We start from the raw sequence: 12,500 nt of genomic DNA, 5'->3' as shown, positions 1-12,500 counted from the left end.
CATGTGTGCGAATGTGTAGTCAAATGTAAAGTAGGAGCCAATCTACATGTGAAGAGTTCAGATGCAAAACCCCCTAAGTGCCTTTTCAGAAAACAATCTTAATTCATTCTTATCAAAATTGCATATATATATATATATATATATATATATATATATATATATATATATATATATATATATATATATATATATATATATATTTTTTTTTATGTAATATAACTATTTATTTGTATTATCAAGTACATAAATGTAAACCAAACCAACAACTGGGTTCCCTAAAAATATAGAAGTGCAGGTCTTCAGAAACGGAGTTAGGGGTTCTTGCATCTGATCTCTTCATGTATACTACATAGACTTACTTGGCAACACTCATTCTTGGTCATGGTAATCGCTTGTCTACCTCAACTCACAGAATATGTTTCTGCACAATTGCCTTTTCTGTAGTCTTTATTTCCCTTACCCAACTATAACCTGTGTTATATGTGTCTGAAAGGCCTATGTGGGCATCATTGTGTGTTTTTAATGGGAGATACTTGACACATTAATTTTCCGCCTGGGGATCAATAAAGTTACTCTACTCTACTCTACTCTACTGTACTTACCCCATAAACACAACGTTATACACTTGTTGTCACCAGAATGGCACTGACCAAGTCGTAGTGCATTACTAAAGTGCTTGGGTTATTTCATAGTATTGTAGTAATATGGTAGTTAACGTTTCAATGATTATTACAGCATGCCACTGGAGGTACGGCGTGCAATAAGGGGCCACATCTTCCCATTCCATGTACACACTGTTAGATTTTTGGTCAATCAGTTGTTGGTCAGCTGCAAAATGCAGCAGCAAAACCACTCATATTTTACAATACCATGTGATTTTCATGAGAATTCCAAGGTGTTTGGTGCAGTCATGGAAAAATGGTAAAAGCCAGTGTTGTGTCCTACTGTACTGTATGTATTCACTAATGCTGAATATTTTGCACGTCTTTTTTGCTAAAGGTAGTGAGATTTTACTGGACCGACAGAGTGTGTATGCGTATTATGTGAGTGTTTCGACTGAGGAGGACAGATGTTGTGTAGTGTAGTGCAGTGTTTCCCAACCTTTTTTGTCCTGGGTACCCCCTAAGCCATTTTATCATATGATGAGTACCTACTCACTGATGCCCAATGTAACTGGACTCTATATACAGTATTAGGTATTACATTTGTTATTTTCCAAGTACCCCCTTAGGTGTGCTCGCGTACCCCTAGTGGTACACGTACCCCTGGTTGGGAACCACTGGTGTAGTGTATAGTGTGCTACTCTCTCTTCCTCCTCCTCTGTGTCTCCTCATTGTTGATGGAGGGGGTCAATGATGCAGCTAAGCCAATTACCCACTGAGTGAGCACGCACACACACACACACACACACACACACAATCACACGCACACACACACACACACACACACACACACACACACACACACACACACACACACACACACACACACACACACACACACACACACACACACACACACACACACACACACACACACACACACACACACACACACACACACACACCTCACACACCTCACACACACACTACTACTGTATACCTGAAGATGAATATGAAGAGCATGAGCAACATGCAGAAGGTGGCCACATTGTCCATGGTCTTCATGAGCACACAATAGACCCATACCCTCACCCCCCCATAACCCCCCCCCCCCCACGCACACACACACACACACACTCTACTATACCTGAAGATGAAGATGAAGAGCATCAGTAGCATGCAGAAGGTGGCCACGTTGTCCATGGTCTTCATGAGCACGACCAGCTGCCGGCGAAGGGCAGGCATGAAGCGCACCAGCTTTATCACCCGCAGCAGACGGAACGTCCGCAGCACTGACAGGCCCCCATCTGCCTGGCCTATGATCTCACACACACTGGAGAGGGGAGAGTGGAGTATAGAGGAGAGGGGGATAGAGGGAGAGGGGTGGAGAGAGAGAGAGGGGGGTGGGAGAGAGAGAGAGAGAGAGAGAGAGAGAGAGAGAGAGAGAGAGAGAGAGAGAGAGAGAGGGGTGGGAGAGAGAGAGGGGGGGGAGGGAGAGATGGAGAGGGGGGGGAGAGAGGGGGGGCAGACCAAGATTGAGAAGAGAGGAAGAGAGAGAGAGAGAGAGAGAGAGAGAGAGAGAGAGAGAGAGAGAGAAAGAGAGAGAATGTTGACACTTTCATCATGCACAAGGTGACATATACCTGCTTGTATAATGTTACGTAAATATGGAAATATAGAGATGGAGAGACAGAGAGAGAGAGAGAGACGGCGAGAGAGCATTTCAAAGAGAAAAGCGTAATTTTGTTATCGTCTTCCTTCTATGCTGTACCTGATTATGACGATGATGCCATCGAAAATGTTGTAGGGGTTGCGCAGGTATTCGAAAAAGCCAAAGGCGGTCAGCTTGAGGATCATCTCCAGGGTAAACATGCTGGTGAAGACTATATTGCAGATCTCAAGCACGTTGGTCAGCTCATCCGGCTGGGGACGGGATGGGAGAAAGAAATCAGATTCATTAAGATTAATCAAGTATGTGTGAAGTCTGTGAAAAATAAAACAAAAACCCAATAAAAGTGAGATGTGTGCACAAATGTGTTAGATTAGATTAGATTAGATTAGATTAGATTAGATTAGACTACAAATGATTAGATTAAACTTCATTGTGATTGCACATATACTAAATTTAATTATAGAATTATTTTTAAAGACTTATTTACTTTTTTGAATGGCTTTCCAAATCCTTTCTGTTTTATGCACGGTGTTGTCGGTATGTCTGGTTTGCCTGGGCTAAAAGTGTTTACAGTGAAAAAGAAAGTTATCTTTAAAAAGTCACGACTGCTCATCCTTATTAGAAGAATACAACTCATACGCTCCACCCTTCCTGCCCCGGTTGACACTGGATAAGAAGGGAAGAGATAACACTGCATGCAGGGGCGTAGCTATAGGAAGGACAAGTAGGGCACTTGCCCCTGGGCCCAGGGGCCTCCTGTGTTGGTGGTGGGGCCCCTATTGTGAGCTCGGCAACCTGTAAAGGGAGCCCTATAAGTGTCTTGCCCTGGGGCCCTGTGTGCAATTGTTCTGCCACTGACTGTATGTCTCTGGGGCAATTACATGGAGAACTACACGCCACCTTGACTCAGACGATATGGCAAAGCCTTTCCATTTTGAAGACTACCTGGAGAGTACACAGAATCAAGGTGGTCCACGGAGCGATCCCTGGGGGACGCCATTAAGGAGGAAGAGAGGGAGGGTACACAAAATAACCTTCTCACCCAGCTGGAAAAAGGATGAAATCAATTGCACACCTGAAATTCTGTACATGTACCTTGTGTCGTCCTATCACTACACGGCACATGGGTTTAAATCGCATGGGGAAGAGGGAAGAGTTGAGACATGGGGATAGTCCAGGAGCTCACAGAGAGAGTGAAAGTTAATGCAAGGTCTGTGGAAGTGTCTGTCATTGGTATCTCTGGATGCACTTGGATTTCATCATTTGTTGCGGCAGCTTGGAGCCATGCCAAGTGTGTCTATATGGGAACACATGACATATGGAAGTCAAACAGTGCAGAGGACAGTATGGATAGAACAACTCAACACCAATCGACTCTCTTCCCACTTGCCTTCTCTCCCCTCTGTCTCCCTATCCCTCTCTCTTCACTGTATCTGCTTCTCTGCCTCTTTCATTTCCCATTGTCTCTATCTTACTTTCTCTCTCTCTCTCTCTCTCTCTCTCTCTCTCTCTCTCTCTCTCTCTCTCTCTCTCCTCTCTCTCTCTCTCTTCTCTCTCTCTCTCTCTCTCTCTCTCTCTCTCTCTCTCTCTCTCTCTCCCCCACACACCTACACCTCTATTTCTCGGACTGTCAGGCACCTCAGCCAGAGATCAATACCACTCCTTTGACAAGTCCTTTAAAAAGGGGGAGGCAAATGAAAACAGAACCGGCACACCACATGGCTTGCACCGGACGCAAGGCTAGCCATGTGTATCAATGACACAGAGCACCGGAGCACGAGCCATTTAAAGCATGGGGATATTGACACAGTCATCAGGGCTGATCGTGATAAACCATCTCCACCTCGACGCTCCTGGATGCCCTTGCTCTATGATGTAGCATCCCTTTCCTAATAAGCCATAGTGTCTCCTGCATTGATTCTGATTCTGTTGCTTCCTTTATGTTAGTGGGTGGTTGACGTTTAAGGGCGTAACACACACAAAAAAAGTTTTTCAAATTCCTGAAAAAAATGATGGATAAAAATTGGAAAAAAATAGAAAAAAATAAAGCACTTAGTGGTCTGTGGAATTTCACCTTATTTTTGCCATTTTGGGGAAAATGTGTCCTGCATCAACACATTGCATAGGCATGTCACACCGCAGGAAAATGGAGTCACACCACAGGGAATTCACTGCATTATGGCAATTTTAATCCTTTTGTATACATGACTGACATCTGAGCTCATGCTAACTTGATAATGATATTGTGTTTAATCTTAATATGTGTTTTCATTAATAAAAAACTTTTTTTTCCTCCTATAAGAGCAGTCACACCACAGGACACCATAAAATGAACCTAAGCATTGCGTGACAGAAAGATTGCAATGTGAAGACATATTAAGAGGTTAAGAGTCACCTTAAACTTCCACAGCACTCTCCAATAACTGAGGTACTGACTGGTTAGGAGCCAGTCTTTAAGACCCTTGTAGTTGGCCTTGCAGCTGCCCATTCACAAACATTGACATACATGTCACCCCACAGGACGCAATTTGTGTTACGAAATTGAACTTGTAGTTAATATTACTGTCTTGAGTTTTTTCCACATTCACATATCTTAATCTAAAGTTAAGATTTATGCAATCATGCCAAATGCTTCATACATTATTCAAAATGTTGTTGGTTAATTTATATATATTATTATATATTGTTTCATTAATGTTACAGTCACACCGCAGGAAATTTGACATATAAACCTTTACATAAATCTTAACAAAAATGTTTCTTCTCATCTAAGACTAATATGAAACATAATGTACCACATCTTCTTTCATTGACATTTGTTTTTTAAAGGAAAATAACAGTTTTGTAGGTTTTTAACTAATGTTACGAAAAAACAAGGCGTCACGTCTCCCACCCTAAGAGAGAGAGAGAGCATGGGTGTGTGTATGTTAACGTAAGGCATGATGTAAGGCATTATGCTACACTCTATGCTATACTATATTTTTGTTATACAGTATGTTTACTGCAATGTGAAATAATGTTTATTAGGTCTTTGCGTATGTCTTGTAGGCTATCTACAGTTTGTCTTGTATCTATGTACCTACGTAAGATGTCAGACATCTTAATTTGCCTCTGGATTAATAAAACTACTGAAATATGTTTATATCTTTCATAAACCTGTTTTAGTTGCTGTTCACCTTCTTCCTGTTTGTGTATCTCTTTGCGATGGCTCTGGAATTTGAATGAGTGTGGAAATGCACAGGATGCAGTGTGCGTCTGCTTTGATCACCTGTCAAGCATGGCTGCAGAGGCACACACACACACACATAACCATGCCCGCCTGCATGCATGCATGCTGCACACACTCGTGCGCACACACGCACACGCACGCATGCACACACACACACACACACAAACATACACAACCATGCCCTCACGCATGCATGCATGCACGCACATACGCATGCACGCGCACACACACACACATACACAACCATGCCCACCCGCACACATGCATGCATGCCCACACTCTTAAGCACACTCACGCACACACGCATGCAAGCACGCAAACACACACATACACAATAATGTGTTCAGTGGTGAGCCTGCAAAACCACATTAGTAATCTATGCTACCTCCCACTTTCCATGGTGACCTTGTTAAGTCTGTGCACTTCAATTTACATTACAGTACATGTCATATACCAGATGCTTGTATTCAGAGGGACTTATATGGTGCAGCAGGAGCGACGGAGGACAAAATTCCTTGCTTGAAGGTCACCTCCGCCATGACCACTCTCTACTGTATATTGTCAAGAAGTTCTACATGTGGCACTTTAATCCCAAAACCATGTCTTCTGAGCGTTTACGCCTCAATGAATTGTCCCAAGAGATCTTTTTTTGTTTTGTCTTTTAGAAACACTGAGCACACTTACGTACATGCGAGGAATGTTCTACTTTCTTCATGTAACTTGTGTTCTCCTTCCAAATGAGGACATGTTGCAATACTCCGGTTGCAAAATGTTGTTCCACGCATGTAAATAAAATATCCCAGAGCTTGTTTTAAACCGAATACTGACAAAATGTTTGAAACTGGAATATTCTGTGAATAGACCTATAACTGTGCTCGATGTTGTAGAGCACATAAGGAAAGTGTTAACTTGTGTTACAAAATAAAACCCCTTGAAACTCTCCTCATTACACAGCTAGGTTTTGTATTGGGTGTTGCTTAAATTTTAAAGATCCTAAACATAGCCACGGGTAGTTTCATTATGTAAATGCGATCTCAATGCCCTTCAGAATCTGGCCGTGGAAATGTACACGTACGTACAGGGCTAATTTGGGAAACAGGGGCTACACACAAAATGTATAAACAGGTGTTATGAAATTCTGATGATTCAGAAATTACAAATTATAATCAGATAAAAAGCAGGTCCTACACAAAACACGCAGACTCAAAAACACATTATGTGAAACACTGTCCAACCTATACCTTAATTATGCTGTGTGTGAGAGAGAGAGAGAGAGAGAGAGAGAGAGAGAGAGAGAGAGAGAGAGAGAGAGAGAGAGAGAGAGAGAGAGAGAGAGAGAGAGAGAGATGTGTGTGTGCACAAATGTGTTTGGCCCAAGTATTAGTGTACAGGAGAGTGTGGATAGAACAACTCTACACCAATCTGCTCTCTTCCTACTTTCCTTCTTTCTCTATCCCTCTCTCTTTACTGTATATCTACTCTACGTCTCTTGCCCTCCACCTGTTCTCTACAGAAGAATGGTATTACATATACCTGTTGGAGGTAAAAAATATTCCAATTCCAATGTGTATGTGTGCACGATAGAGACACAATAATTCGACTATTTTTGGAACCAGTCTTCCGTGGTATGAGCTGAAACTGCTGTGTAATGCTGTGTTGTGCATACCAATTCCTTTGCCTCTGTTTAGTATCACTGTCTCTGTCTCTAGTTTCTCTCTCTTTCTCTCTCTTTCTCTCTCTCTCTCTCTCTCTCTCTCTCTCTCTCTCTCTCTCTCTCTCTCTCTCTCTCTCTCTCTCTCTCTCTCTCTCTCTCTCTCTCACTGTCTTATTCCCCGCCTGTCTCACTACCTCTTTTTGCTCTTATTCTCTGGCGTGTTATTTTTAAACTCTTCAGAGATCAGAGAACAGGCTCCACTGCAGGCAGCAATGGATTGAGGGGGTGGATGAGAGACAAACAGAGGGGAGGAAAGAAAGAGGAGAGGTGAAAAGGAAGGGAGAGAGGGAGGAGAGGTGAAAAAGAAGGGAGAGAGGGAGGAGAGGTGAAAACGCAGGGAAAGAGGGAGGAGAGGGTTAGGAAGGAGCGCAGGGAGGGGGAAAAAAGAAAAAGAATGAAGAAGGGTGTGCCAAAAAAAAAAAGTGCGCACCAGAAACGAGCATCTGCAATTTCAAAGGATGTTGAGTTGCGACATCTCTCCAAAAGCCAAGCCCACGCAAACAGCCCCTCAGAAGGGATTCGGCTGTATTATTTTTCTCCTGACTGATTAAAATACACTCTTTTGTCAGAGCAGCTGAATGCTGACTGTGCAAGGGATGATGGGATAGGTATCCAGAGGACATGGTGAGCACGGAGCCCTGTTAAAAGGTCCAGACTGTCTTGGGGTGTGTGTGTGTGTGTCTTAACTACACTAAATGGCGCTACAAACTTTCGTTTTTGTTAACTGCAGTGCTGAAATTCCTCCCTACCGCTAAGCTGAGGATTACACACTGAGTTGTACAAGTGGAGCCTTTAATATGCAATTTATAGACTTTAGAGGATGGGATTGATCTTTTGTAATTAATGCGTAAGCCTGACAAACTCAATTAATGAAAACAGTGTTATGTAATTGAACTGTACACTATGCTAACGACCCAAAATGTAAAGACAACTAGCAACTGGATTTTTTTTAGAGTAAGTGTTCAATTTGCCACAGGTTGCAGAAATAAAATCTTCAGGAGAGGTTTTGACTCGCAGAATGTATTTGTACAAGTAACACTCTTCGATGGAATACTAGGTTCTCATTTGAATTCCAGAAACAAAGCCCATTCCTTAGAATGTTCTAGCCTCATATAACGGGGTCTGCCCATTGATCAGACAGCCCATTAGTCCGAGAGCCCATAAGTCAGACAATAAGCCATAGAGGAGCATAACGCTCAGGCTATTGGGCTAACAGGCTACATGCTACATGCCTTTAATGTCGGTTAGGGTTAGGAATTGGTTTGGTTTGGGCGTAGTTTTAATTTTTTAGTTAACCCCTTAGCGCAGCACTATGGCTCTCTGTAATGTCACAGCAATGTTGTTATGATGTAGTTAAGCATGTTCAGCAAGTGAATAGGGTCGCCGGCGACCCCTGCTGCAGTAAGAGGCTACCTTAAGAGTGAATAAGTACAAAATGATGCCTCTAAAATAACTGTAGGCCTATACTGACAGAACATGCCTTTAATGACGGTTAGGGTTAGGAATTGTTTATAGTCATAGGCTACCTGTCAACTTTGAGTTCCCAAAATCCGGGAAAATTCCCATATTTTAAGCCAAAATCCGGGAAATTTTCTTAAGGCCAAATTCTGACAGTCAACAGGATGACACAGACGGATCGGACGGTGCGTACTACTCTGCTTTTCACAACAGCACGCCTGCAAAGGCAGTACTGTCTAAAATCCCTCAGCACACGTTTTACAGCGTGGAGAAACAGTGCAATGAGCGCAATGAGTTTCTTATTGTTGTTTTGTCGCACAAGTTGTCTGTTCGTGCAAAACGCCGTGCTGGTACAGGTTGTAATTAGGTTAATCGCATGATTCGCTCTTCCGAGGCTGTTTTATGCGTTGCATGAACTGACGGTTTCTGAGGAAAAGAGTGGGCGCACAATCGCTACGGAGCTCAAGGGTGACAGCTCGTATTTTCAAGGAACTTCAATTCTTGGTGTCTTCTGGCAGGTAGCTTGATAAGCATAACCATAGAGGTAGAAAATAACACTAGAGAGGACCCCGCCCCCCTTTTTACGGCAATCTGTAGCGGCCATTATCTGTAGGTAGATCAGAGAACTGGAAATTAACGGAGAACAAGGCTCACCTCTGTCAAAAATGGCTTAATCATGTGAAAATGTCCGCCAACACACTATACAAGGACAATAGTTGAAGTGTGTTGCTAACTATGTTCATAAAAGATATTATTTGATTTTTAAATGTGTTTTATCGACTCATATGATTTTAGTAGATATTTAGCCTGCCATTTCAAATCTGGAGTTTGATTAATGTGTTACTTCATATTCACACAGTTTTAGTCAATTTTTTGACAGGGGTGGGCGTGTTCTCCATTGACTTGCATTGCCCGAAGGTACCTACACTACCTACGGAAGTTAGGAAGCTCCAGCTGCCATTTCCCAGTGCTGTCGCAAATTGCTGTGTCCTCTCTAGTGTTATTTTCTACCTCTATGAGCAAGACTCTCTGTATCTCTCTTCAAGAGGGGGTGTGGCTCGTCGGACAGGGCCGTGGCTATAATTACTGGACCGACGGTGTTTTTTGATAATGTGAAAAATCCGGGATATTTCCAGGAAAAACTTCAAATCGGGAAGAAATTGGGAAATGAGTCAAAATTAGGGAGTTTCCCGGGAAATTAGGGATGGTTGACAGGTATGTTTATAGTACATGTGTGGTCGGACTAATGGGCTGTTGGACCAATGGGATGTAACCCATAATAACTAGAGTATTTATACCCCATGGACGATGGCAGAGCAGACTCAAAGTGTCTTTCACCCTGTTACAAGTTAATGTTAACTACTTTGATGAAATTTATTTTGAAATACATTTTTAGACGCTGAACAAGGCTTACGCAGAAATGTAAAGTAAAAAAAAAGAATTGTAGTTAAGAGTGCAGTTTTTCTACAACAAAGGGAAAGTTTTCAAAATTAACTTTTTGTTTGAAAAGATTAGGCTACTTAGTGTCGCTGCAGGTGATTGTGACTCTGACTAGCCCCAATCAGTGAGGTGTTGATGATAGCACTTCAATAAACCGGTTTCTCCAAAAAACCTGATTGTAAAGGGTTTATTGATGTGCATATAAACAGATTGAGTGAGGTGTTGATGATGCTACCTGGTTGTGGTGCTCGATTCCCATGCTGATGGTGTTGATGAGGATGGCGATCATAATGCCTCTGTTGAAGTACTTGCTCTCCACGATGCTCCACAGCCTGACCCTCATCTCGTCCCACACGTCCTTGAAGAACCCCAGGCAGGACCTCCTCTTCTCCTTCTTGGACTAGGGATGCAAATTATCAATTAATTCATTAATCGTTAGTTGATTGCCTGATCGATCGATTTAGGATTAATTGATAGGGGGAATCTCAATGTTTCTCAAATAAATGACTTAATCTAATACTACATTTAAATTAATTCTATTTAAATTCTTTAATCCAAAGGTGATTAAAATATTCCCACTATTCACACCCCTCTTCACACACACTCTTCACATGCCCATTTCACCAGGGTCTCTTGTCAGTTGAATTGGTCAATGCGCATTAACCAATTAAAGTCGATTAATCGATTAATTGATTGTATCCCTACCTTGGACTTTCCTTTCTTATTATCGCCCTCCTTCCTGCTCCCCAAGTGGTTCTCCTCCCTGTCCGTCTCTTCCAGAGTTCCCTCCTCCTCTTCGTCCTCTTCCCCATTGGCCGAGCCGACCCTCGCTCCCTCCCCTTCCGTGAGTGACAGCGCAGCCGAGCACTCGGGACAGCTCTCTGGGTTGGAGGTGACCGAGAGGGAGATGGCATTGTCCAGATTTTGAGAGCTATGGTCCAATTTGCTCTGATGCGGACAGTGGGGCGCTGTCATGAAAGGTTGAATAGAAAGACAACAGAAAAGAGGAGAAAATGAGTTGAATAACAATGGGTCATGAATAAATAGGCAGTCCATGAAAATAGAAACAGAACAAATGATTAAAGAGAGTTGAGATACATGTTTAAGCCTTTCAGTTGTTTGTAGTTGAACCCTTTTGACCTTTTTTCAGTCTTTTTCTATTTTTGTCATAAATTGTCTCTTTTTTTCTTTTGCATTCAATGTTCACACATGTGATACATAAATAATTTCATAAAAACAAGCCTCTAAAATATCGTTACCATTTTTCCCCCTTCCCTTTCATTCTTTCCTTTCCCTGGTTTCTCCTTTCCCTACTCACCTTTCCCCAAAGGTACATGAGGCTTCTTCTTTCTACTATTGTATATAGCTGCTGAACCCTCACCTAACTGTAGCTCAACATTTTTCTTCCTTCCCTTTGTTTGTTTGTCTGTTTGTTTCTTCCCTCTTCCCCTCTTTCTTTCCCTTTTTTACTCCCAGACACTAAACCGAATGATATAAAAGGTACTGTATTTCTCTGAGCTGTGGAAACACTGCAATAAAGACATGCATATTATAAGCATGCATATTAATGCTGCATGGATTAACCTTGTATTTGAAGTTGTTCTGGATTTGCATTTGTGTTGTATTTGTATTGCAAAAGCATTCAATTCAATTCAATGCAATTCAATTCAATTCAATTCAATTCAATTCAATTCAATTCAATTCAATTCAATTCAATTCAATTCAATTCAATTCAATTCAACATCCACCACCCCCATTCCTCCGTCTCTTCACTCACCATGCCCCGAATGTCCATGGTGCTTCTCCCCTCCTCCGTTGACAGCGCTGACCCCTCCGCTCCCTCCTCCTCCTCCTCCCCTGCCCATCCGTCCTGCCCCCCTGCCCCCACCCCCTGGTGGCGGCGGCCGGCCCCGTAGCGTGTTGTAGAAGGCTGCGGAGCGTCTGCGGGCCTTGCGGAGCATGTGGCAGACCAGCTGGAAGAGCTCCTCGTAGCAGTCGCCCGGCTCGGTGAGGGAGGCCAGGGTGCTGGAGGACAGGCACTGAGCACGCTGCTCCTGCATCAGCTGGTGCTCACGCTGCTTGGTCTCCGAGAACTGGGTGGCGATGACCACCAGGCACAGGTTGATCATGAAGAACGAGCCGATCTGTGGTGAAGAGGAGAGAGAGAGAGAGGGAGAGAGAGAGAGAGAGAGAGAGAGAGAGAGAGAGAGAGAGAGAGAGAAAGAGAGAGAGAGATGGAGAGAAAGAAAGAGATGGAGAGAGAGAGAGAGAGAGAGAGAGAGAGAGAGAGAGAGAGAGAGAGAGAGAGAGATGGAGAGAGAGAGATGGAGAGAGAGAGATGGAGAGAGAGAGAGAGAGAGAGAGAGAGAGAGAGAGAGAGAGAGA

At 43.0% G+C, this 12,500-nt stretch overlaps 1 protein-coding gene across 1 annotated transcript in view; it reads right to left on the bottom strand.

The window, feature by feature from the left end:
• The window catches only part of LOC134464840 (voltage-dependent T-type calcium channel subunit alpha-1I-like), a 294,648-nt gene that overhangs the window by 97,098 nt on the left and 185,050 nt on the right, over positions 1-12,500 (bottom strand). Inside the window, exons 9-13 of the mRNA XM_063218175.1 lie at positions 11,893-12,259; positions 10,821-11,083; positions 10,351-10,509; positions 2,374-2,525; positions 1,750-1,935 (exon numbers count right to left, since the gene is read on the bottom strand). Coding sequence (XP_063074245.1) covers positions 1,750-1,935; positions 2,374-2,525; positions 10,351-10,509; positions 10,821-11,083; positions 11,893-12,259 — 1,127 coding nt within the window. The remainder of the gene's footprint in view (positions 1-1,749; positions 1,936-2,373; positions 2,526-10,350; positions 10,510-10,820; positions 11,084-11,892; positions 12,260-12,500) is intronic.

The sequence above is a fragment of the Engraulis encrasicolus genome, chromosome 2 (genome assembly GCF_034702125.1).
Source record: "Engraulis encrasicolus isolate BLACKSEA-1 chromosome 2, IST_EnEncr_1.0, whole genome shotgun sequence".
In the NCBI taxonomy this organism is placed as follows: domain Eukaryota; kingdom Metazoa; phylum Chordata; class Actinopteri; order Clupeiformes; family Engraulidae; genus Engraulis; species Engraulis encrasicolus.
The sequence above is the reverse complement of the archived record's forward strand: the minus strand, read 5'-3'. Positions and strand labels throughout refer to the sequence as shown.